The sequence below is a fragment of the Lycium ferocissimum genome, chromosome 11 (genome assembly GCF_029784015.1).
Source record: "Lycium ferocissimum isolate CSIRO_LF1 chromosome 11, AGI_CSIRO_Lferr_CH_V1, whole genome shotgun sequence".
NCBI classification, from domain to species: domain Eukaryota; kingdom Viridiplantae; phylum Streptophyta; class Magnoliopsida; order Solanales; family Solanaceae; genus Lycium; species Lycium ferocissimum.
Genome location: NC_081352.1, coordinates 4,742,782 through 4,770,592, shown reverse-complemented (window position 1 = coordinate 4,770,592; position 27,811 = coordinate 4,742,782). Strand labels below are relative to the sequence as shown.

General features: G+C 37.8%; 1 protein-coding gene and 1 long non-coding RNA gene across 3 annotated transcripts; one reads left to right on the top strand and one right to left on the bottom strand.

Annotated features, from left to right (window-relative positions):
- Positions 1-12,830: 12,830 nt before the first annotated feature.
- On the top strand, positions 12,831-22,359 carry LOC132038038 (dihydrolipoyllysine-residue acetyltransferase component 4 of pyruvate dehydrogenase complex, chloroplastic-like). 2 transcript variants are annotated; one of them, XM_059428764.1, is made up of 8 exons: positions 12,831-13,442; positions 13,479-13,525; positions 14,573-14,956; positions 15,395-15,586; positions 15,691-15,778; positions 15,881-15,951; positions 16,047-16,130; positions 22,061-22,359. In XM_059428764.1, the coding sequence occupies exons 1-8, from the start codon at positions 13,034-13,036 to the stop codon at positions 22,163-22,165; spliced, it is 1,380 nt and encodes a 459-aa protein (XP_059284747.1). In that variant the 5' UTR covers positions 12,831-13,033; the 3' UTR covers positions 22,166-22,359. The 2 variants fall into 2 exon arrangements, with proteins under 2 accessions (XP_059284747.1, XP_059284746.1); XM_059428763.1 differs by having other exon boundaries at positions 12,833-13,525.
- Positions 13,305-14,575, bottom strand: LOC132038039 (uncharacterized). The gene is made up of 2 exons (XR_009410154.1): positions 13,479-14,575; positions 13,305-13,442 (listed from the first exon to the last, which is right to left on the bottom strand). It is a non-coding gene; the product is annotated as an uncharacterized LOC132038039 (long non-coding RNA).
- Positions 22,360-27,811: the final 5,452 nt, after the last annotated feature.

Below are 27,811 nucleotides of genomic sequence, written 5' to 3'. Positions count from 1 at the left end.
AACTTATACCTTTCAAAAAAATTCGGCACCCCCCCTATACATATACATCCCCAGAATTCAATCATTGTAACAACAACCCAACAACAACACCAACAACAATAACAATCACCACAAATCACAATATAACACAATTAGTCTACTTTCATAATAAAAAAATTCTCATTTCGACTTCACACTTTAAATCAATACCAACATACTCTCATTCATTACTTGTTACACTGTGATTTTGTACATTCAATATTCCGAGTTAATGGCGGAAGTTAAGGACAAGACTATGTTCAAAAATTATTTTAATATATTAGTAGGTTATGAGCATTATTTATGGACGTTGGTAGTATGGAAATAATGAGATATAGGTTAAGGGTAAAAAGGAAAAAAAATTGCAAAGTGGCATCATGGGAATAATGTGGAAGGTCAGTAAAATGGTAATTTCACAAGGGTTCAAGAAAATTCTTAAAGGGCCAAAGTATACAAAAGAAGACATTTGGTCATGTTTGACCAAGTAAGAAAATTCAAGAAAAATGGAAGAATTTTCAGAGAAAGAATGAAAGGGGTTAAGTGGCCATACTTTTTGTTTTGGGGGACTTATTTATAATTATGGAAGATTTGTGGAAGACTTGTATAAAGTCATCTTAATATTCATGATTTCTCTAGAGATTTCAAGAGAAAGAACAACAAGTGAAGAGAGGAGAAGAAGCAAAAGGGACATTGGCTCCTATTCTGGTGAATTACCCGAAAAAAAAAAGAAAAAAAAGAGAGTTCCCAACTTGTTCCTCATAGCCAAACCATTCCTTGGAGAGTTTGTAACATAGTGGAAGGTCCTTTGGAGCAAGGAAAACAACAACCTGGCAAGTTTTCAATTGTAGCCAATGAAGAATTCAAGTAAAGAGGTAAGAATTCATCCTTTTTTTTATATATTATGGATGGTTGTGTGTGTTGTGCTATGTTGAAACGGATGAAATTCATGAAGTTGTGGAATGGAGGTTGTGGCCGTGTATATATAGTGTGTTGAGCAAGAATGGTGAATCAAGTTACTTGGTATTTTAGTTGTTGTTTGTTGTGGATTCTATGATATAAAATGAAGACTTAATGATCCAAGTTGAAGTTAAGAACAGAAGTGTGGGCTGAATTGAAGCTAACGTTATCTTAATATGCCTTCTTGAATTTATAGAGATAGTGTTGTGAACGTATGGAATTATTAGCATAGTTTATGAATTTGAAAATGGAAAATGTGTTATGAATGTTTCTAGTTGAATTGGATGGTGTTGGCCGTGAGTTGTACATGTAATATATGGTCGTATATATTGATGAATTATGGAGAATACAATGTTGTTAATGTGATGTTGTTAAGGTGTAAATTATTAAGTTGCTATTGTTCTTATGGGAGTTGAAAGATCTTGAAGGAAGTAGTATGTTGATTGAATTGTTAGAATGTACTTTGGGTTGATTCTTGAAATGGTTGATGTGAATATTGGCATTATTGTTGATAGTTTGGCCGGGTTGAATTCCCGGGGTTGTTGTTGATTGAAAAATCGGCCAAGTTAAACTTGGTGGCATGGTATACTTACGGGGGAAATCTTGTCATTTAAATTTCTGTGGGCAAGTGTCAATTCAAGATTTAATCTCCAAAGGTTCTAATTACTATTTGGCATATGTGACCAATTTGTAGATTTTGATGGATTTGCAACTTGGATTTGGAGTAGCAGAAGGAGCGGAAAGAGGTATGTAAGACCTTACTTTCTTTCTTTGGCATGTCTTAGACGTATAGGCTTGATTTCGCGCCTCGGGGACTTTCCTAACTCTAGAAATCCGTGATTGAAATTCTCTACTATTCACTCGGCAGAATTGAACCCAAAGCTCGAATAGTTGAAAGGAAGATCTAAACCCCCAGAACTTGCAAGAATAAGACTCGATTACCCTAAGATTTCCCTAAGTAATATCACGGAACGTATTACACGTAAGTTTGTGTACGCCGCCTCATTCGACCGAGGCGGGCCCACTACTCCCTAATTCCCTCATATGCCTCCCACTCGGTTTATTTCCGTACTATAATTTGAGAAAACCTTTTGGACATCACTCCGACTACCGAACAATAGTTGTTTTAACCAATCTCTCGATTCCAAGGCATGATTTTCCTTCCCAAAAGTTTGCAAATGTTTCCCAAAATGTTTATTTTTCTTCAAACCCAAGTTTTACAATATTGAAAGTCTTAATGACTAAAACGACGACTATGGTTCCAATGATGATAATGATGACGCCGAGAGATGAAAAAAAAATGTGCAGACGATATGGAACGTTAAGCTACTTCTTGAGTTTCGGCTCTACTTATGAGCGAAATAGACTTTCCAAGATTCCAAGTACACAAATCTTTGTCTTGTGACCCTATTCTACGTTGTTCATGATGTTGCTTTTCATTGGTAGTCTCGCCTTAAAATACTCGTCCGCATGGAGACAAAGCGATCCGGTTATTCCATAATACAATCGGAGGTCACCGGCCCTTACGTCACCCGATAGACACATGACTTTCCTTGGGCTCCCATGCCGTTTAATTGTTTTTATGATAATGTATATAATATTTGATATTGATGAATGTTTATGATACATAATATTGTTGTATATGTGGGGAATGGGAGAGGCACCGTGTCCACCGATTCGGTGGCTTATCATCCCGGACGCGGGATGCCGGACGCGGGATATGGGAGCCGTACGCGCGTCGTTACTTGATATTTAATATTCGATATTTGATATATATATAATATGATATATTCGGGACACTTTGTTGGGGAAGGGGGGTGGGAGAGCCGATAATTCGGCGTCCGTAGAATCGTAAGCAAAAAGTACCGTTTTTTCGAAAAGTAATGCTTTTTTCATGTACAAGACTAAGAAATACCGTGTTAAAAAAAAAAAAGCTAGGCATGCATGGTATCCGCCCTCGCCGGCACGCGCATGTACGGGGTTTTACGTCAACCTATGGTATGCTTTATATTTCTATGCGTCACCGTCCATGTGTACGGGTTATCCGATCTCATCACGTATTTCATAATCCCATGATATTGTTGTTCATACTTATGTTCTGTTCGTATTATTATTCATGTCTTACATACTCGGTACATTCTCGTGCGACTCTTCTTCGGTGTGGGTCGCCTCATGCCACGCGAGTACACCGGACGGGATCGAAGTTAATATAGAAGATGTTCCGGCCAAAGTTGGCAAGCTCCATTTGGCACAGGGTAGCCGAGTCGAATACACGTGCCGGGGAGTCCCGATTACGAGTTAGAGACTTTGCGGACGCAGTCGTGGGTTTCGGTCGGTTTTTTGTACTACGATACAAGTTACGTAGTATAGTTACATATTTTATTTGATTCCAAAGCAACAAAAGAATATTTCCGCGACTTGTTATGTACATTTGACGTAGAGATTTCAAAAAAAAAATTTGTACGTAAAAAAGAGTCGGTGGGTTCGCTCGGCTCGGTTCACATGGTCGGTGCCCATCACCTTTTTAGCCGAGATCGGGGGTGTGACAAAAGTGGTATCGGAGGAGGTCGGTCCCGGGGGTTGTCCGCGAAGTGGGTGTCGGTAGAGTCCTGTTTATGGGTGTGAAGCCCGCCACGTCTATAGACGGGAGGCTACGGGGGCATTTAGGAATTGTTGACCTTCTTTCTTTTGTCTTGTGATCGTGCGATAGAGCCAAGTCATAGAAATGAGATTCCTTATGCTAATCGTCGATTACGTAGGCGCCCGATGGCGGCGGAAAGAGGCAAGGAATGATATGGAAGTCGAAAGGAGGTGAGGCGGGATGGATATACTTGTTGTTACGTGGGAGTAGCGCCGGATAGGAAATAGCTATACATACGGCGGAGAAGATGGACATCGGGAAAAGAAAAAGGGCGAACGGTCATTTGTAGAAGAAAGGACGTATTACGAGAATATCTCGGAAATTGTAAAGCTTTGACGGCGGCTTGACCATCGAGTAGTAAAGGCCATGTGGGAAAGCGGACGCGAAAATACCAGTGTTAAGGCACCGAACCCCACCAAAGTTTTGAGGTTAAGCGTGCTCAGGTGGGAGCAATTCTATGATGGGTGACCCCCCTGGGAAGTTGGTAAGGAAATGTCATAAACTGAGACATAAGAGACAAATGAAAAGCTAGGGTAGTTTAAGGAAAACTAGAGCATATGGAATGGTTGGAGACCATAGGAAGACGCATAGGACGAGGCAGACATGCTCGGTGAAGAAACAGGAAGTGCATCACAGCCTTGAGAATTAGGATAGGCTTGAACAGCGTTTGGACGTATTTTGTGGGCTAGTCAGCAGTAATTGAGTATATGTATATGTGAAGGTGTAGGATATCCCAAATATGATTGTATCGGTGGACATGTGAATCCTAGCAACCGAAGTTACGGTATAAAAGGCATTAATCGAGTAAGGGTGCGAAGTTCGAGTGATAGCAAGTAAATGGTACAAGTGTTGCAAAGTCGTTATTATTCCACCGTGAGAGATCGAGATTGGGAATGAGGATATGAGACGAAGTATAAATGGATAATGGTATAGGCGCGCCCAAAGGGGGAAGGGTGAGAAAAATGTAAGGATGAGATAGAAATAGTTGATACGGTGGTGTCGGATAGCCTAAAAGATAGTATGAAGGACAACAATAACTATAAAAAGGGAGCTCCCCCGAGGTACTTATGAGACTCCGGACGACTAATTGAACATTCGAGGAGAATGTTCTAAAGGGGGGAAGGATGTTACACCTCGCATTTTGTACATTCGAATATTCCGAGTTAATGGCGGGAAGTTAAGGACAAGACTATGTTCAAAAATTATTTTAATATATTAGTAGGTTATGAGCATTATTTATGGACGTTGGTAGTATGGAAATAATGAGATAGGTTAAGGGTAAAAAGGAAAAAAAAATTTGCAAAGTGGCATCATGGGAATAATGTTTTGGGGGTAAAATGGTAATTTCACAAGGGTTCAAGAAAAATTCTTGAAGGGCCAAAGTATACAAAAGAAGACATTTGGTCATCTTTGACAAGTAAGAAAATTCAAGAAAAATGGAAGAATTTTCTAGAGAAAGAATGAAAGGGGTTAAGTGGCCATACTTTTGTTTTGGGGGACTTATTTATAATTATGGAAGATTTGTGGAAGACTTGTATAAAGTCATCTTAATATTCATGATTTCTCTAGAGATTTCAAGAGAAAGAACAACAAGGAAGAGAGAGAGAAGCAAAGGGACCATTCGCTACCCTTGGTGAATTACCGAAAAAAAAAAAAAAAAAAAAAAAGAGAGTTCCCAACTTGTTCTTCATAGCCAAACCATTCCTTGGAGAGTTTGTAACATAGTGGAAGGTCCTTTGGAGCAAGGAAAACAACAACCTTGGCAAGTTTTCAATTGTAGCCAAGTGAAGAATTCAAGTAAAGAGGTAAGAATTCATCCTTTTTTTATATATTATGGATGGTTGTGTGTGTTGTGCTATGTTGAAACGGATGAAATTCATGAAGTTGTGGAATGGAGGTGGGCCGTATATATATAGTGTGTTGAGCAAGAATGGTGAATCAAGTTACTTGGTATTTTAATTGTTGTTTGTTGTGGATTCTATGATATAAAATGAAGACTTAATGATCCAAGTTGAAGTTAAGAACCGTGTGGGCTGAATTGAAGCTAACGTTATCTTAATATGCCTTCTTGAATTTATAGAGATAGTGTTGTGAACGTATGGAATTATTAGCATAGTTTATGAATTTGAAAATGGAAAATGTGTTATGAATGTTTCTAGTTGAATTGGATGGTGTTGGCCGTGAGTTGTACATGTAATATATGGTCGTATATATTGATGAATTATGGAGGAATACAATGTTGTTAATGTGATGTTGTTAAGGTGTAAATTATTAAGTTGCTATTGTTCTTATGGGAGTTGAAAGATCTTGAAGGAAGTAGTATGTTGATTGAATTGTTAGAATGTACTTTGGGTTGATTCTTGAAATGGTTGATGTGAATATTGGCATTATTGTTGATAGTTTGGCCGGGTTGAATTCCCGGGGTTGTTGTTGATTGAAATCGGCCAAGTTAAACTTGGTGGCATGGTATACTTACAGGGGAAATGCTGTCGAAATTTCTGTGGGCAAGTGTCAATTCAAGATTTAATCTCCAAAGGTTCTAATTACTATTTGGCATATGTGACCAATTTGTAGATTTTGATGGATTTGCAACTTGGATTTGGGAAGCGAGAAGGAGCTAGAAAGAGGTATGTAAGACCTTACTTTCTTTCTTTGGCATGTCTTAGACGTATAGGCTTGATTTCGCGCCTCTGGGACTTTCCTAACTCTAGAAATCCGTGATTGAAATTCTCTACTATTCACTCAAAAGTAGAATTGAACCCAAAGCTCATGAATAGTGAAAGGAAGATCTAAACCCCTAGAACTTGCAAGAATAAGACTCGATTACCCTAAGATTTCCCTAAGTAATATCACGGAACGTATTACACGTAAGTTGTGTACGCCGCCTCATTCGACCGAGGCGGGCCCACTACTCCCTAATTCCCTCATATGGCTCCACTTGGTTTATTTCCGTACTATAATTTGAGAAAACCTTTGGACATCACTCCGACTACTGAACAATAGTTGTTTTAACCAATCTCTCGATTCCAAGGCATGATTTTCCTTCCCAAAAGTTTGCAAATGTTTCCCAAAATGTTTATTTTTCTTCAAAACCCAAGTTTTACAATATTGAAAGTCTTAATGACTAAAACGACGACTATGGTTCCATGATGATAATGATGACGCCAGAGATGAAAAAAAAAATGTGACGATATGGAACGTTAAGCTACTTCTTGAGTTTCTGGCTCTACTTATGAGCGATGATCGCTTCCTAAGATTCCAAAGTACACGAAATCGTCTTGTGACCCTATTCTACGTTGTTCATGATGTTGCTTTTCATTGGTAGTCTCGCCTTAAAATACTCGTCCCTTCAAGGTGAGACAAAGCGATCCCGGTTATTCCATAATACAATCGGAGGTCACCGACCTTACGTCACTCCGATAGACACATGACTTTCCTGGGCTCCCATGCATCTTTGTTTAATTGTTTTTATGATAATGTATATAATATTTGATATTGATGAATGTTTATGATACATAATATTGTTGACTGTATATGTGGGGAATGGGGAGGGCAACTGTGTCCACCGATTCACTGTTTATCATCCCTGACGCGGGATGCCGGGACGCGGGATACGGGAGAGCACGCGCGCGCCCGTTACTTGATATTTAATATTCGATATTTGATATATATATAATATGATATATTCGGGACAATCGTCGGGGAAGGGGGGTGGGAGAGCCGATGAATTCGGCGTCCGAATCGTAAGCAAAAAAGTACCGTTTTTCGAAAAGTAACCGTTTTCCGTGTACAAGACTAAGAAATACCGTGTTAAAAAAAAAAAAAAAAGAAGCTAGGCATGCATGGTATCCGCCCCTCGCCGGCACGCACATGTACAGTTTCGTCAACCTATGGTATGCTTTATATTTCTATACGATACCATCCCATGTGTACAGGTTATCCACTGATCTCATCACAGATTTCATAATCCCATGATATTGTTGTTCATACTTATGTTCCTGTTCGTATTATTATTCATGTCTTACATACTCAGTACATTGCTCGTACTGACCCCTCTTCTTCGGGGGCCGTTCATGCCACGCAGTGTACACCCAGACGGATCGAAGTTAATATAGAAGATGTTCCCAAAGAAAGTTGGCAAGCTCCATTTGGCCTGGAGTGTAGCCGAGTCAGAATACACGTGCCAGGAGTCCTGATTACAGTTAGAGACTTTGCAGACAGAGTCGTGGGTTTCAGGAGTCAGTTTGTACTACGATACAAGTTCTGTATAGTTACATATTTTATTTGATTCCAAAGCAACAAAAGAATATTTCCGCAGCCTTGTTATGTACATTTGACGTAGAGATTTCAAAAAAAAAATTTGTACGTAAAAAGAGTCAGTGGGTTCGCTCGGCTCCGGTTACGGGGTCGGGTGCCCATCACACCCTAGTGAGATCGGGGTGTGACATTACTAATCAAGGTCATTACAATATAGTTCGGAAGCATTTCATAGCATTTTTACAATATATTCTCAAGATATACGAAATATACAAACCTTCCACCAAAGCCATAATTCATCCAACACTTCTAATTTTCAACATAAACTTTCATAACATATTTTTATCTTTTAATTTCACCTACAACAATCACCATTTGCATCTTATAACTTCATTCTCATAATTACATAAACTATACTAAAATTACATACTCTCCGACAACAACTTAGCAACAATTCTTTATGTTATCTTAAACCATTGTTCTTCCATCTACTTCGTAAGGCCATAATAACACAATTGACACATCAAACAAAATTAATTCATTTTCATTTTCCTTCCATACCACACGGCCAACACCTATTTTTCCAACTTCCATCAAATTCCTTCCACTTTCATTTCCAATATGAATTCCACCATAATCACAACTAGAATACAACATAAAATTCAACACACCTTCCATGCACAACCATGCACATACACGGCCATATATATATATATATATATACACACACACACACACACACGGCTCACACACCACAACTCACAATTCCATGCTTTTCATTCAATTCCACATACCATAACATATATATAACCTTCTATAACATAATAAAAACATGAAATTCTCACCTTTTCCAATAAATTCTTCTTGTCAAAAGAAACACTTTCTTGCCAAGATAATTATGCCACTTTGAAGAGCACCTTGAGCTTAGTAAGAATCCAAGAAGAACCAAGTTTTTGAATCAAAGACCAAGCTCCAAGAATTTTTCTTCTTTCTTTTTTTTTTCTCTTCTTTCTCTCTAGCCGTGAGCCTCTTTTTTTTTTTTTTTTCTTGATTTGTTTTGATTTTTCTTGAAAATTCTAGAGAGGAACACATATATATATATTTGTCCCCTTAATTGATCACATGTTTGGCACATGGAAAATTTTATTAAAACCATGGGTCAGCCAGCGTTGACCGGCCACCCTCTCTCCAAATTGGGCCTCATTTTTTTTTTTTGGCCCAATTCTTCATGAATCATATTTTGCAATTCGAAACAAATTTCCAAAATTCCAATCTTGCCCTTAACCTTACTCCATATCTCCGCATCCATACTTCCATAGCCGGCATGCCCATATTAAGAAAAATCCAAACACGACCTTATTCCTTACAAGTCAAGGTTAATTCCAAGTTTTCCAAATACGCAAAATTGCCGGATATAACAATGCATGCTCGTAGAATCATCCCTCACTGTGGAGGCACATCATATCATATAATAATAAATCCCTCTGTGGGGTGAGCTCATCATCATAACATCATCTCTGCCCAACTAATCAATGGCAATGCACAGCTACGTGCCTACCCGGCCGCCTATAACATGGCTCGGTAAAGAAAGAAATACATCTAGGTGCACAACTACGTGCCTACCCGGCCGTCAACAACACGGCTCGGTAAAAAAGAAAATCTGTCTATATATATGCCATGCAAGACTGACCTCATAGGAGATATCATAGAAAGAGTCGGAGTGACCTATCGTCGTTATCCCTCGATTATCGTTATTGTCTCTACGTTCTTTATCTTTTCAATTCAAGAAACAACACATGTGGATAGTTGGAGATATACTTCAATAAGGATTATATAAGTGATAAAGATCGGTTCAATTGAATAAAATACCATTAGCTTAACTTCAACATAAAGAATAACATAGTGAACAACCTTTTTCCAATCTACAAGAAAGATACGAGGAGCGGGAAAGTACTACAACACAAACCATATCTAAATCAAGGTCACCATTACGGAGTGAAATCAACTCAACTTTAACTGGAAAAGTACCACGATGAACATTATACTTCTCTCGATAAACAAGAAGGATAAGGAATGTGAGAAAGTATTTCAATGTGAACTATTCATGAGAAGAAGTAAGGTTAATCATTTTGGAACACTCTCGATACATGTTTAACGGAAGACCTTTCAAATGATAACCAAACGGAATATAGAAGCATGGAGAGTTCTTTTATACAAGTCATATAGGAAGTAGAGATTAGCTCGTTCATTCTTGGATATGATCAACACAAGTTAACGGGATAACGTTTAAAAAAAATGCATTTGAATTCTAGTCATGCCAAGAAAAGAAGAGAAAAGCCCTACATCCCTTAACGACAAAGTTTTCCACGTTCCACGAATCCTCGAATACCTTACGAACAATCACCAGTTTTCCACGTTCCACGAATCCTCGAATACCTTACGAACAATCACCTACATCATACTACCAATTTGGGATCAATTCCAAGTTCATAGCTTATGGAAATACTCATTGAGGCATTTCGTCGAACAACTTGCGGGCGTAAGTTTGTAGGGTCATTTGTAGTTTAATACCTTCATTCAAGACTACCATTTTTCTTCTCCTTTACTCCTATTATTCCTTATCAATCCATCCATAACTTCACAGCTCCAAGAAAATACATTTAAGCTACATAAATCAGCTCAACCAATCAAGTTCATCCATAATAGTTCATATGAGTTCATAGAGTTGGTATTCATGGGAATTCTTCCATAATTTCTAGTCTAAATACTTGGAGAATCATAAGAAAACCATAATAAGAGTAAAACATACCTTAAATTCCCAGAATCAATCCAAAGTAGAAGTTGCTTCAAGATGACTTTTTCTTCCGAAAAGCAAATTTATGGATAAATAAAGGTTTCGGGATTGCCACGGTCTTTGTTGTGTTAAGATGGATTGATTAGCTCCTTGATATGTTCATGGATGATGGAGGAATGTTTGAGAGGGTTTGGGAGGTGTCTTAGGGTTTGGTCTTGAGAGAAATGAGGTTCAAAATGATTTGGGGCTTTTTTTTATATGTTGAGCTAGGCAGCCACCGACTGTGGCTTTTTTGTCCCGCGACAGTTTACACCCTTGGATGGAAATGCGAATATCTCTCTACTCGGATGTCGTCTCGATGAACTGTAAAATGCGTTGGAAACTAGACTCATAGAACTTAAATCTGGTGGGTGGATCACCCCGTAACTCTAAGTAGATTAAGAGAAAAGCTCCGCGACATCTGATCCAAATTTCAGTGAAATTTTCAAACTTAACTTGCGACGCCCTTTGTCGACTTCCGTATTACAACTCGTTTGACTTCCAAACTTAATAAGCGACCATTATACGATTCAAATACTTCATATCATTACTTGCTTAGTATTTGAAGCTCTCCTAATCTCACCTAAAAGTACAAGTTATCGTATTCCCAACTTGCCGACTTTTGACGAAACTCATCCTTCTTTGATTCATTCACCCTCCAAACCTTCCGCCACTTACTAATCTTATTTATAGAATCTTGTAACCATTTATATTAATAAGCTCAATCTCTTTTAACCTCAAGATAATTTCTTTTGAACTTGCGTCAACGAACTCATGATGCAACTTTAACGTGTGAAAATTCGGGGTGTAACACTTATAGTACGTACATTCCTACTAATGTTCTTATATACCTTCATACAAGTACCCTTTCCAAAATCCTTTAACTAAAGAATCCTTCTTCTATCTTGGTTTATGAGCTTACCAATCCAACATCGATACTGGAAATCCTATAATGAATTCGGTTCCCTTGGTTTCAATCGGTATTAATGATCGTTATTTTGATTCCCAAAATGCACTTCACAACTTGAATTAGCTATCATTTACCATTTATCTACCACTTTAAATGTTTCTATTGACTGACACCTCATCCGGAGGTCCTTAAGCGATGTTTGTCCCCGAAGGACCACCTCTTGCCTTGTTTCACCGAACTACAATGCCTCCAACAAATCATGCGATTATTCCTCTCATTTCGTCAACTCCATAAAGTCACATCACCAGTAATTGTAGAAACTTGCTGAGTCACAGGCAATAGATACAATGCCCATATCCTTTACCCAAAATTAGGTGCAACAACCGATAACTCCTTAAGTAATAAATCTAAAAATCACCATTAATTTGCTATGATCAATAGTAAAAAATTCCACAAACCATACTCACTCCTCTAGAAAGACTTGTCTAAAGCGAGATATTCCAAGAAAACCATCTAACAGATGCTAGAACAAAATTTTCTTTCTTAATAAAAATATATTTATAAGTACATTTTATAATAATAGAAGGTAAGATGATATTACATTAGTTAACTTTTCTTTCCTATTAAGAGGATTGTGCCTCTAGAATTCTGTCATTATAAAACTATAAAAAAGTCGTTGACTTTTTTTAATTTTAGTATTATAGTTTTTGTTTCATTTATATTGATTAAATTTATAAAAAAAGGTTATTTGTTGAATACCAGATGTGTAGGCAAATTGACTAATTTTAATATAGACTTCAACCTAGGGATGTTCAAGAAAAATCAAAAAATCGAAGATAAAAATAGATACATTTTTGGATTGATTTGGTTTTTGATTTAATTTAGAAATCGCTAAAATTTGGTTTGTTTTTTATATTAAGCAAAAAAAATCGAAAAAATCGAATTATACTGATTATATAAATATTTATTTAAAAGTTATAATTGCACACATATATGTGTGTATTTTTATATAATATTTTTAAGGGTAATTAAACGGTGTAAAAGCTAATAAATCTAAAAGCTTGTGAATTTTTATAACCAAAGGAATCAAAATTGAACATCTTAAGAAATTAAAATTTAGATATGCTTAGTCGATATGACGAGAACTAAATTAGAATTCACCAAATCAAAAGTGCTATCAACCCTTAAAAGAATTAAAAAGAAAATAGAGTCCCCTCTTGTTTAATTGAGACTGAAGATGTCATTTCACCTCTTTCTTCTCGCTAACTAGGACTTGCACATCTCGTGTTGTCCGCCCCTTTCAGGCCATTCTTTTTTCTCTTCTAAAATAAAGAAAGCTTGTCAATTGTCATATCTCCTATCCCACCACACCATATAATTCAAGCCAATTCACTCACTTGTCGATTCGGCATTTGCAATGGCTTCGCTACTTCGATACAAGTCCCCTACTCCTCTCTCATTCTCCTCCACAATCTCTTCCACAATCTCTTCTCCTCGAAGCTTCTCATGTTCCCCTCGCCGATACAAACTTCCTTCTATCCAATCAAAGATCCGTGAGATCTTCATGCCAGCACTCAGTTCTACAATGACTGAAGGCAAAATCGTCTCATGGGTTAAATCCGAAGGTGATCTCCTCTCTAAAGGTGAACCTGTTGTCGTTGTCGAGTCTGATAAAGCTGATATGGATGTTGAGACATTCTACGGTGGCATTCTCGCTGCTATCGTTGTTAATGAAGGCGAGACTGCTCCTGTTGGCGCTCCTGTCGCCTTCTTGGCTGAAACTGAAGACGAAATTGCTGAAGCTAAAGCTAAAGCCAAAGGCCAATCTGTAGTTGCTACTTCAGAAGCAGCAGCAGCAGCACCTCCTCCCAATGTTGCTGCTTCGCCTCCGCCATCACCACCGCCTCCGGTAGGGAAGGAAAATATTTTATTCATAAATCTCTTAAGGCTCATTTACAATCTTCATGGTTAGGAAAATAGCTAGTAGCACCCTATTTATAATACTTCCTCCATCCCAATTTAAGTGTCTTAGGCACAAAGTTTAAGAAATAAAAAGAGATTTCTGAATCTTATGGTCCTAAATTAAAAATGCGTATTTGAATCTTGTGGTTATAAAGTTGCCATGCAGGATGTACAAATTGTTAACTTACTAAATATAGAAAGAGATGCTATTTTTGTGATAGACCAAAAAGAAAAGTAAGACACTTAAACTGGGATAGAGGGATTAATAGGGAAAATTACGCTCTATGTCTATTTTTTAAAATATTTACACCACGTAGCCCATACGTTGAGTTTGTTACCCGATTTAGCTCATATTTGTGTATGAACACCTTTTATACGCTATTGTACACTTTGTTGATACATTATGTATAATGCTTTCTCCACAGGTATAATGTTGTATAATATTGTATATTTAGCTACGTGGCGTAAATATTTTCAAAAGCTGTATATTTTTGAAAATATTCAATCATAAACTCATAAATCTCTGAATGCTCCTTTACAATCTCCACACTATCTCTGGTTATGAAAATAATGGGAAAAAATTATGCTCTATGTCTACTTAGAGAAAATATTTACACGATTTAGCCCATATTTTGAGTTTGTTATCCAGTTTAGCCCATATTTGTGTATAAACACCTTTTATACACTTTTATACATGCATGATACATTATGTATAATGCTTTCCCCAGCCATAATGTTGTATGATATTGTATAAAATAAAATTATGGGCTAGGAGGCATAATATTTTATATTGGGCTGTATATTTTTGAAATTTCCAAGTGAAAATAGCTAGTAGCACCATATTTATAATAGTACGAAATGTACTTTTAACTCAAAACAGGAAAACCTATTCCTATGTGAATTTGACTATAAATCCTAACTAGACATGAATTTTAAAATACCAAATCCTAATCAGTTTTGATTTACTACAACTTTGAATTACTTTTTCCAACAGGCAGCAGCGACTTCTGGTCCGAGAAAGATAATTGCGACTCCTTATGCAAAGAAGTTGGCAAAGCAGCACAAAGTTGATATTAACAAAGTGATTGGGACGGGTGCATTTGGACGGATTACTCCCGAGGATGTCGAGAAAGCCGCAGGAATTACACCTGCGCCATCTAAGAGCATCCCCGCAGCCAATGTAGTAGCTGCTCCAACTCTGGTTGCCCCCCAAAAAGCTTCTCCAACTAGCTTTCCTGAGATTCCAGGGTCGACTGTTGTTCCTTTCACAACAATGCAAGCTGCAGTATCAAAGAATATGATGGAGAGCCTCTCTGTTCCCACTTTCCGTGTTGGATATCCAGTTAGTACAGCCGCACTTGATGCTTTGTATGACAAGGTAAGTTAATCTAATAATACGTGATGTATCAAATTCTGCGGTGGGAATTTCATGGAACTGACACCTATTTCTTGTCCTTCGATTTCTGTTACTATCTGCTGCTTCTTGTACTTTGATTAGCATATTATTTTGTTGTAGTTACTGTTCAGAATGTTCTGTCATGCTTTCTGTAGTATTTTGTCATGGCTTCTTCATTTCCGCTACTTTCTTTTCCAAACTGTTTTGAACTGTTTTTCCTCAAGCCGAGGGTCTATAGGAAACAACCTGTCTACCTCCTAGGTACAGGTAAGGTCTGCGTACACTCTACCCTCCCTAGACCCCACTTTGTGCGATTACACTGTGTATGTTGTTGTTGTTGTTGTTGTTGTTGTTGTTGTTGACACCTATTTGCATTTCAATTCTGGGGCTTGACATGTTGTTAAATTCAATTAATAACAGGTTAAGCCCAAAGGTGTTACAATGACTGCATTGTTAGCTAAAGCTGCAGCGATGGCCCTGGCTCAACATCCAGTTGTAAATTCGACTTGTAAAGACGGAAAGAGCTTTACTTATAATAGCAGTATAAATATAGCTGTTGCTGTGGCAATTAATGGTGGATTGATCACTCCAGTGCTTCAGGATGCTGACAAGGTGGCAAAACCAAGTTTCTCTTTTTCAAAATTAAGCGGCATCTCTTCTCATGGAGAATATCTTGAATTTAGTGATGATGCTTATGTTTTGTTACCTTGATGTAGTTGGATCTTTATCTGTTGTCTCAAAGGTGGAAAGAATTGGTAGACAAGGCTAGGGCTAAGCAACTTCAGCCACACGAGTACAATTCAGGTAATGATTTGCTTCATTTGATTTTTTGTTATTATGTTTGACCTCGATGGCTTAATCATCCAATGAGATCTTTGGGTACTGAAATATGATTTTTGTATTCAGGGACTTTCACATTATCCAACTTGGGCATGTTTGGTGTGGATAGATTTGATGCTATTCTTCCTCCAGGCCAGGTTAGAAATTAGATACAGCGTTTCTTCTATTTCTGATTACAAGTCATTCAGTTATTAGGAAATAACAACCTTTTTGAAACTGGGATAATGTTCAGGGGGCTATTATGGCTGTTGGAGGGTCAAAACCTACTGTTGTCACTGATGCCGAAGGCTTCTTCTCTGTCAAAAATAAGATGCTGGTACGTCTTCTATCCAGTTCCTGTGTTCAAGTGGTTGAAAGTGCTAGTTTGAATTTTAAAAAGAAAACATCGAAGTCAAACTATGGAAAACCTTTATTTCGTCCTTTCTTTTTTGGTCGGGTTAGAGACTGTTTGGTTGGAGGAGATGGAAAATCACAAACAAGTTTTAGTTACATATAAATGCTCACTCTTATTTTAAATATATTAGTTGCTCGGAATAACTTGCACGACCCATCGCAAAATCAAAACTTCTTGAGTTTTCATCTGAATTGTGGTGAATGTCATTACTATGTTTTCCTCCCGAATATTGGAAGTTGGAAAACAGAAGGTATTGCATTCACCATCTGTCTATTTAGATTTAAGAAGTCTCTGCCACCCTTCAGGTGATAGGAAACTCCTTTATTTGTTTTATTCAACTATTGGCGGCTTTCAGAGGATTTTAAAAGTGACCGCATTATCCTTATGTTTCTTTCTTCTATTTTGGTCCTCTTTATCTTGTTTCTTTATTTAAATTCTTTTCCCGTAAACTTCGTTCCTTTGTCTTGTATATTGTTTCCACTCATTAACTTCTAGTTAAAATTCTGATTCTCTGAAACTTATATTCTTGTTAACACAGATAGAGTTTATGGAAACATTACAGTGATATCAGTGAAGACTGAAGATATCCTTATAGATCTTTTACCTACATTGATGTTGACATATCCCTGCTTTTCTTATACTTCATTCCTATTCTAACCTGATGCACTATATAGTAGTCCCAAATGGGTTGTATAAGGGCCTTTAACGAGGTATGTAGGTCCTGGGCTACTCCACTCATAGCCTTAATGTATTGTATCAGGTGCTCAGATTTTTTCTGATATTCCTTTTTTTTTTTTTTTTCGTGATCATGGTCCATTGTCCGCTCTGCTTACATGGGCAGCTGCAGCATGGTGGTACCTGGTTCATCCAAACCCAATACTTTTGGCGCGAAACATAAATATGTGTAAAAAATCCATTAAAATTACAGCACGTAGTAGAAATGAACACATAATTTAAAAAGACAATGAGTTTAATGCTAAAAACTTTAAAGGTTGAATCCATAAAGTTTAAATTCTAAGTTCACCTTTGTCTGCGTATGCAATAATATGATCACTTCTTGTACATGAGAAATCAGTGGCGTGAGGAAGGGGGTTTAGTCAACTAGGTCCAACAAAGTGCAAATCAAGTTACTTAGTAGAGGTTGAGAGTAATCATTAGAGTGACGATTAACTGATGTGATTTTCTGGTATTCTTTGAGTGCAATTTAAAAAGGGGCAATTCGTGCACAAAACATCCCGCGTTCAAGCAAGGTGCAGGAAAGGTCCAAATCCCACGGGTGTGTAATGTAGGTAGCCTACTCGGACGAAGGCATCGGTGGTTGATTCCACGGTTCGAACCCGTGACCTATAGGTCACACGAAAACAACTTTATTGTTGCTCCAAGGCTCCCCTTCTTGCGCTACCTAGAGAATATGAAATGTGGGAGGGTGTGGAAGAATATCATAAAGGAGATTAGCATAATGTAAATTGTTGCAATTATCTTAAAACTCCCAATGGCATACCAATTATTTGTGTCAATGGAGCTAAGATATCAGATGGGGTTGGGAGGACATTTTGGTGACATACTAATAGTTTTTATGAGCTCCTGACCAACAAATTTCATGCGAAAAAGTGATTCTCTTCGCTAGTGATTAACAAAGACACTTATATAATAATGCAGGAAGGGGACTAACGCTCCTCAATACTGATGCAAATATTAGGCCAAGCAGATTTAATAATATCAAACAAAGATACCGACGCTGCTCGGGAGGCCGACTCACAGTGCATGCCCCAAGAGAGTAGTTTCAAGTATCCTGGGGCTATAATCCAAGGTAAGGGGAAGATTACGGGGAAGGTCTCAACCCCTTTGAGAAAGCGGTTGAGACGAGGCCCAACCGGGGGTTCGGGGGAAAAAGGTGCCACCGAGACCCCAAAAGCCCCACAGGGTGGGGGCCCCACTTCCCGTTGGGGGGGAAAGGTTTTGGCCAAAAGTCAAAACTCTCACGGAAGAGAAAGGCGAAACGGGAGCGAGACGGATCCGGGCCCAACCAGAGAATGGTTTTTAAACGAAGAGACCTTTAGAAGGGGGGTCCCCGGGGGCGGGACAAGACGGAGGCGAGACCGAGAGGGTTAAAAATTTTTCCCCAAAGGCCCGGGCCCCCCCGGCAAAAAAAGGTGAGACCCCCCGAGGTCAAAAAAAAGGAAGAAGGGGCCAAGCAGGGAGAAAGATAAGGACTAGCCTGGGCCACCTTTTATACGCCCCTTGATAAAGGCGGGGCTTAGATTTAAAGAAAACACTATAGAATTGGGAAACCTTTCCCCCCAGGGGGATTAGTAGTCCCTTTCCCTTTCGCCACCAATTTTATTTCCGCCATTTTCTTGAAAGGGCCATTTTGCCATATCTCGACTTTTTTTCTTGTTTTTCCTTTTGACCCCCAACAATATCCCGTTATTTTCTTCAATTTTATTTATTTTAGGGTAGCCATGCCCCTTTTTTCAAACCGTTTTGTTCCCTTTTTTTTCGTTTTTCGTTTTTCATTTTTATATTGCTTTGAAAAACCCTTGTCCTTATCCCCCTTTTTTTTCCCATGTTTTCTCGGGCCGAGGGTCTTTCAAAAAACCCCCCCTACCTTCCCTTTTGTGGGTAAAGTCCACATTTTCCCCCTCTCGACCCCGCATTGGGTTTTAACCAAAGTTTGTTGAAAAAAAAGACATACCCAAAATAATACCCAAACCAGTTTTATTGTGGGGGGATTGGGGTACCAATGGTCGGCCAGCTGAATTTATTGAGTTAATAAATGGCCCCAAATGATACCCCAAAATGTTATTTTGGGCTAAAATGGGCGGGGTTAAAACGGTCAAAAACAAAAACCAATCCCCATGTTTTAATTTTTTTTATTTTTTTTTTAAAATTTTTTTAATTACCAATAAATTTTTTTTTTTTACAAAGACTTATATAACATATCAAAAAAAAAATTTTTTTGGAATTTTTTTAAATTTTCCTCATGGATAATTTGGCTAAAAACCCACCCTAAACCCCTTTTAGATTTTAAATTTTGGGCAAAAAGGGACCAAAGTTAAAAAAATGAGCGGGCTTAAACTCCCCAAATTTAAGGGAGTTGGGCAGTTCATGTTTTCACGGGCTAATTTTACCACCTCTAAGTAGGATTCTGAAAGTGATGTTGTTTGGGAAGTTTGTTTCTCACTATAATTTGATGCTTAATTTATTTTAGGCTTATAGTTAATACACTTGCGTCTTGAGTGCACTGATTTGGCACAGATCCAACACCCTCAGCAGTGTCCTGTCGTGTCGATATCGGTTGGCTGTGGTAAAGGAGGGATTTGAACGACATAGGTTTTACTTTTATAATCATTTAGTAATTTAAGCCTAGTGTATGGCAATGTGAAAGGTGATTGAAACTAAATATATATTAGAGTGCAGTTTTGTACTGAACTGATTGAGAGGTATACTGAAAAGGTCAATTGGTATGAATGGGTGGAAATGAAGAAATATTTTCTTGTGGACTATGGCAATCTCCTTATACGCTTCTGTGGCCTTGTCAATTTTTCACCTTACTCTGGAGGCATGGGAGAGATATGCAGAAGATGGAGAAAAGCAATCTGCTTACATGCTTCTTGTTGTGCCTTGGTGCCAGCCCGCTCACCTCGGCCAAGCAAAACTCTTGTTGCTCATGACAACACTCACATTGTCTTGTGCATGTTGACTCTTCTCCCGCTTAGGCCTATGACAAGGACAACATGCCGATACCCTTGTCAGAATTGCACCGCATTCCGAGCGTCTTGTCTAGGGGTCTAACAGTAGGGTTTCATGTGCCTCATGATTAGCTAATAAAGTTTGGCACCAAATGATTTGGTGGTATAATGGTGTTTCATTCAGAGCAATTAGGATGCGCCCATGTTTTTTTTTTTTTTTTTTTTTTTGATAAGGTAACGTGTCCATGTTATCAATTTAATATCTTGTTTCATTTAGGAAATTTAGTGGCTTCTGTTGATCTGGAGCTGGATTTTTTTAATCTTTTTCTGTATTAGTATCTCGAGGTTCGTAGTGCTAACCTGGTGTATCTAAGGATGGTGTTATTTACTTGGTTATTCTAGGAATCTATCATCTGCTCTCACATTTTAGCTCCTTTGACTGGAATCTACAAGAATAAAAAGAATTTTACGCCTAAGTTGTTGCTTCTCTTTAATAAGAAGGACATGAAAAGTGAGATGCATGTGCTGAAAATTTGTTGTCACAAATGTAGTTATACAGCCTTCCATGAATGCACATCAAATGCCTCGTGATCAGATAATCAATTCTAGGGTAGATGGGTATTACTTAACCTGGTTTTAGTATATGTAACAATGTTCTCATTGTTTTTTTTTCCTGCCTCATGATCTGATTAATCTCACCAGGCGTGGTTAGGTGGTAGTCCTTCGTCATAATCTATTTATGAGTTTCTTCTTTTACGTATTCTGCAACAAAAACTACACCTCAATCCCAAACTAGCTGGGGTTAGGTTTGTGGATCCTTAACATTCAATTTGTTCTACTCGTATCTGTTCCGTTTCGTTCCAATACATGTTTTAGTGTTACAGGTTCTGTATTTTTCTAACATACAAATCTTTAAACAAGCTAAACTTTACCAATACAATTACGTCTTAATCTGCTACTAGTTGGTATTGTCAATAGGGATCTTAGGTTTCCATTTGTTCTATTGTTTTGCCAAATTCACATGGATTTCAAAGAGATTGTTGGTTTTTTTAGATCTAACTTGTTCCTTTTTTAGCACCTTCAATCATCATATCTTCAAACTATCCCTAGGTGCATTTGAAGGCTTTATGCAGTGTGTGCATGCTATTTGCACCTTTTGTTGCACGTATTCATCTGAACATTAATTTCTACAGTACTCACATTGTAGAAATAGAGGTGAAAAACATACTTGCATATAACATTAGATGTCGCAAACTCTTACTGAAACTTGTCTTTTATTTGGAGAGGCACTTTCATATCTTACAGCATTCCCGTAGCATTTCTCAATTCCGGTCATACTATTTTCGGTTCTATATATTACATATTCTTCTATCTTTTTATTTGTAATATGGAGTCTAGATAGTTGAATTCTCTTCGGCTAGACATCATAGTTTTATCTAATTTCAAGGGCCTAAGATTGGTTTTAGACGATTTTTTTTTTTGACAACCGTAGTGTCCGGCCAGCTTGAGCTCACCTCGACTAATTCCATGGGGTACCTGCTACCTCCCACTGGCACATATATCGGGTAACTCTATCCACCAAGGCTTGGACAAATGAGAGAAGAAACCACCTTGCTTGCGTTGGGATTTGAATCTGAGACCTCATGGTTCTCAACCCACTTCATTGACTACTAGGCCGCACCCTTGGATGTTTTATAGACGAATTTCTCGGTCATAAAAAATAGTCCTATCTAATTTCACTTTTAACTCAATTCTATAGTTACATAAAGCTAGATGATATAGCACTGTAACCTTGCTGGTTCACCGATCTACATGCATCGTTAGGCAATTTATTAATCTATTCTTGCACTTTTTTTGGATGACTCCTATATCGCTGCTTCTCCAAACTGAGTCTTCTTGGACTGCAAAGTTAGGTACGAGAATAACTATGTTTGGTTATTTGTGCAGTCCACTTCTATGCTGGCTTAAACCTTTTCTGTCTCGTTCTGTGTGTTCTTTCTGGGGTTAATGTACTATGTTGATTGAAAGAGAGTGTTCAACTACTGATGTTGTAATTAATCATGTAAAATGATTTAGGTTTATAGTGAAGCCATGCTTTAAAGGGTTTACGGAAAGTTCTAACCATAAGATATTTTGCACGGACCTTCTTATGTTATACAGGTGAATGTCACGGCAGATCACCGGATTATTTATGGTGCTGACTTGGCCGCCTTCCTTCAAACGTTTTCAAAGATTGTAGAGAATCCAGAGAGCTTGACAATGTAGATGTAGCCTTTAGAATGATGGGAGATGGCAAATTGTTTTCGCAGCAAAGACATGCCAGTGTGCTGTTGCAATCAATAGTTTCTGGCGGTGTCCTCCTATGTTGTACTAAAGCTTTCCAGTTTTTCCAAAGTGAGACTATATTGCCTTCTTGGAATTCTTGGAATGAAACAACAATATTTTTTCCCTTTTGCTGATTTTCTTTTTGCAAATTCAAAATAATTAACAAGTTTAGTATCTCCTTCTAAACTCGATTAAAGCTCTTAGAAGACTCTGCTTTGCCCGCCGATATTAATCTCTCAGAAGGCTCTTTTTTTTTTTTTAAAAAAAAAAAATCAACCCGGTGACAATTCAACCTCGTTCGATTTATTGAGTTGGCAGGTGAAAAACGCTGATATTCATTTAAGTCGGTCGAGAGTTGATTTATAAAGTGAGTGGAAACAGGCACTGAAATGGATTGATTTTTCTGGGAGATATACATAACCGACGACCTTTAAGTTGTTCACAACGATCATATAGATATTCGTACTGATCCGAGACACCATTAGTCCTCAAAATTGTACCTCGTAAACACCTGACTTTGACAGACTTTTATATGTGAACTAGGTAATTTACCCGCGCGAACAATTTCATTAAAGCTTACGTATGTAATATCTGAATATACAAATAACTTAAAAGGCCATTTCTTGTAAAAAGTTAAGATCATTTTCTAAATTATAGATTCTTTTACAACTATAATTTTTGAAGCATTCATTAGTGTTATTAGCAATTAAGAATATCATTATTTTGTTTCCGTGCACTTTTTAAATATCTAAACATAATCCACAAAAGGGAAAAAAGAATCAATTAACAAATCTGCACTGACAAATTTAATGCGTCCGTATTCTTAATTCCAACACTCCTATAGACATAGGGAACAACGGAAACGAATGGTCAAAAGAAGTGGTTGTAAATGCAAAGTTGATTTAAATAACAATGTGTATACAAAGGTATCTGATCTTTGTCATTGGCTAAGCTCAACTTCCGCAGTGGCACGTTGCAGTAGACTGGAATGTCACTATTTCTTCTCACCTTGAAATGGAGATAAATCCATTCTATCTTGTACAAAAAGTAACGAGACACCTCATTGATCAACAAAAATCTAAATGACTAAATATACCCTATGCATAAAAAAACACGCCTAATAAACTTATTTTGTCACAGCTCGGACAATTTATGGATCAAGATACAGCCAATGTCTGACCTTCTCTCTGGCATCGGTACCAACCTGTGCAGGAAACTAAGTCAGCAGATATCAGCAAAAACATGAGCGACATGAGCGATATGGATAAAATATGAAAATATAAATATAAGAGGCAAAATGAATTTTTAAAAAGATAATACAAAAAAGTTGTAACATTACTGTGCAGAAGTTCATCGTATGATGTACAGATGTGTGCTGACTATATATATCTTCTTATCTCCAGTACTACCATCTCAAAACATAATAGAGTTTGCTTTCTGTTCTAGCATTTCATTACTTCAATACCTTAAACTAATGTTGCTCTTAAATGGAATTATCAAATCGCACCAAGGCTTCTGGCTTCATGAACCAAGGAAGGGAACACACCAAAAAGGAGAAAAACGTTGCTTTAAATGACACCTACTTCCTTAAGACCCAAAACATGTGATTGACTTAAAGTAAGTGCGGCGACAAGTTGCAATTGCATTATGGTATGGTTATCAGCACACATTATTCATTCATAGAGGGCAATGATAGCTTTAGTATCAATATTCTCAGTCCAATCCCTACAACAACCTTCTAGCTTTTCTTCGTTTTTATTTGCCCAGATATTCTGTATTTGCAAAGCACGTGATAAGAATGTAAACCAGAAGAACCTATCATAACCATTTTCTGAATAATAAAGATACCAACTATATGTTATATTTCAATACAATAGGAGACCTTATAATTCTAATAGTTTTGCACATTGTGTAAGACTCATGACAGTTGAAATCCTGATTACCTTTAACGTTTTTAAAACTGCAAGATGAACAAAAAGATCTGTAAGGAATAATCAGTGTTCAAAAGATTTGCATGAAAAAAGATATCAGTAAAGTAAAATAGCTAGAGAGAGCCTGAACTATTTCATTGGATTATTTTTGTTGGTTAGGAGAGAGACAGACTTGAGAAATTTATCAAAGCAACCATATGTAATTCCAAAAAAAAACTTTAGTTAGCATTGAAATTAAATCCATCCAATTGAAAATTCTTTTGTGTGAGAGTTTTTTGTAATTTCTCTTTGGTATTATTACGGCAAATGTGTATGTTGGAGGAACCTTCCCATAGCCAGTTGTGAGACATGTGTTTAAGTTCAAGACCGATCATTAACTAATTGAAGTAGTTCAGAAATTTTTAGAAATGAAAACATATTACCATAAAATGTTGAATTACAAAGCTTTTCCATACCACTATAACCTTGCTTCCCTGCCCTTTAAGGTTGTGTAGGAATAGCGAAAGGAGAATGGATCCAAGTAGCCCATTTGTGTATAGATGGAATTGAAATTTCTCTAAACTTGAGTTCTCAAATTTAGGAACGCTAAATCCACCCATTTAGCGCTACAATTTTACAATAAGAAGCTTTCGGATTAATAATCTGAGCTCGACAAAAATATAGTACAAAGTAACATATGTAAAAGTATCTTATTTGTTTATGATTTAAAGCATATCTTTAGTCGCAAGGTGGTGGGTGATGTAACTCCAGTATATGTTACATGGCATGTGTTTTTTGTATTTCAGAAAGATATGTGGGAGAAAGAAGAGGAAGAGAAAGAGATACATTACCTCAAGTGTAAATAAACCGACGAGGCTCAAGCTTAATCGTTGTACGCGCTTGTTATGTCCTCAGCGACATCTCTATAGGCCCACTCCGAGCAGGCTTATGAAATCACAGTAAGAGAAGAGTGTCACATAAATTGTGACAGAGGGAGTATAAGTATTTAATCCGGGGTGGATTCAAGATGTAGAATCAGTGGGTTCTGAATTATAACGGTCTTTGAGGAGCAAATGCCATTAAGTGAGTAGTGCCTACTGTTATTTTATTCAAATGTATACATATGCACACACACACATAAGCGAAAGACAAACTCACTGCTTGCTAAAAAACTAAGTGCTCCCCTTATTTAATGCCCCATTTTTCTCTTAAATGTCCCTTGCATAAGAGATGATAAGATAATCTGCTCGTGGATTTCAATATTGCAGCTGAAGTGCTAAACTTACCTTCTAACCTTTTTGGATTAGTTGATCTCACTTACATTGAGGACAAGTATTCAGGACTCTCAACCTAAGATCTATTAAATCTCTGGTCTTCCCTGCGGAGCCACAAAGGCCGTTTACACGGCATTCTGACACAAAGGTATAACATTTGTCGCTTATATAGGCTCCAAGCAGCTTCTCTGGAGACTTTGGTGCAACAAAGTTTCTTATTCTCATTCTCATTTTATTATTACATTCAGATATTGAGGGTCAATTTAAGTTATATAGAGATAAGATCGCGTCTTCTGGAAATTTACACCACCTTTCAAGACTCTTATGCTATGTGCACAAATGTTGCAGATTTGGGTTCCATCAAATCCTCGAGGTGCTGAGGGGCTACCACCGGATATCGTTGCATCTAAGTCTGATCTTTATCCTTGAATGTTGTGGGGCCTACCACGTGAGGTCCGTATTTGTTACACCTCGAAAAATTCTCCGTTGATGCACAGTGAATAGAATAACGAAGGACACGAAGTATTCGATATTTCAATAATTAAGAAATAGCATTTGATGACCCTAATTGAGATTTCAAAGACATTCGAGGTAAGAGAAGGAAGTTGCCAAGGAGGCAAGGTATACGTTATGTATCGGAAAGGATTTACGAGTACCGAATTAATGATGACTTAATGATGTTTTAGAGAAGAGTTATAACGTCCCTTAGATTGTTAATGAGGTGCTAAACAAGTGTTAAGAAGGTTCCATAAGGATTGGAGATCAAACGAGTCGACGAGATCGAGTTCTATGAAACCGGGCATTATACGGCCCAACATACCTGTCAGTATAAAATATACCGGCCATATGTTAGGCCGTATATTCAGCCGCATTGCCAACCTCATCGGGACCAAATCTACGACCGACATACGGTCGATAAATTATAACGGACCGTATGTTGGTCCGTAGAATTTGGTCGGGACAGATTGAGTATTATTAATAAGGGGATCAAGTTCATTTCATTTCATTTCCTCTTCACTCCCCTTCTCTCTAGAACTCTCTAGAACATTTCTCCACACCTCTCCCACAAGAATTTAAGAGATATTAATGATCAACTTCATCAAACCAAGAGAATCAAGTGTAAGAAATTCATTAAAGCTCATCCAAGACAAGAAATCCAAGTGGAGGTGGAACTAGGGTTTTGCTCAAGTGAAGTGTTTCCACCCAAAGTCCATTCCTACACCATCTAAGGTAAGTTTTATGGTCTTTCCATGTTGTTTAAGGTATTGAGAGGTTGAAGGACTTGGATTGTAAAAGGAGATAGGAAATGGGTCATGAATGTGAGAATAGTGATATTTTTGAGTAGTAGCTTGGATTGAGTCATGAATCTTGATATGTTGTGCTTATGATTATGTTATAAATGACATTAAGAATATGGGATAAACATTATATATGAGTGAACGTAATATTGTGCTATGACCATGGATATGAATGATTTGAAGTGAATTGGGAAATATGGATAATGTAGGTGAATAAAGACTATTGCGTATGAGGTTGTGAATATTATTATAGATGTTTAGGAGTTGATATATGATATGGAGGAACTTGTATAAATAAAGGAGATGCTGCCCAATTTTTCTCTAGCTTTAGTCAATTACGCTAAGCTATCGATTTTCTAATGTTAGTATAACTCTAATGAAGGTAGTGTCACGACCTAGCCCCGTAGGCCGTGACTAGCGCCCGACCTGGGCACCCGTACGTATCAAAAGCCCAAAAGTAGTAACTCCAGTATCTAGAAAAATTTGGGCAGAGTTTCCTCTGTTTTTCTTATTAACCAAAATTAACCTGCACGCAGAAAATACCAACAAAGGCCGTACAGAGCCAACACATCCGCGTACACATATAAAGGCGAGCCGGCAAGGCTGCCGTGGCAGGGGGAACCTCCCAGAACATATCACATATACATACACTGTACAGACATGGCCATAACCCACATACATGTCTACAGGCCTCTAATATACGTACGTAATCGAAGACGGACAGGCCCCGCCGTACCCAAATAAGCACATGTACGTAATGTATGACGGCGAGTTGTATATATACCAAAAGTACAAGCTCCGGATCAAGGGAGCGACTCCAAACAAGCAGTAACGTATATCCTACGTCGGTGGCGCATCACGCGCACAAGGCGTCCGTACTCGCGGCACGTAGCGCGGCCCTCGAAGAATAGGGGTCGGTACGGAAAAATGTACCGAGTATGTAAAGCGGAAAGGTAACAAGTATAATCATAATCAAAGATGTGAGTACGTAAACATAACAAACGGAACTATGGTTAGAATGGAGTAAAGGGAATACCGTCCGAGACCTCGTAAACATAATGCGTATCGATCATATAATGTCACGCAAACATGTATCGTGTCCCG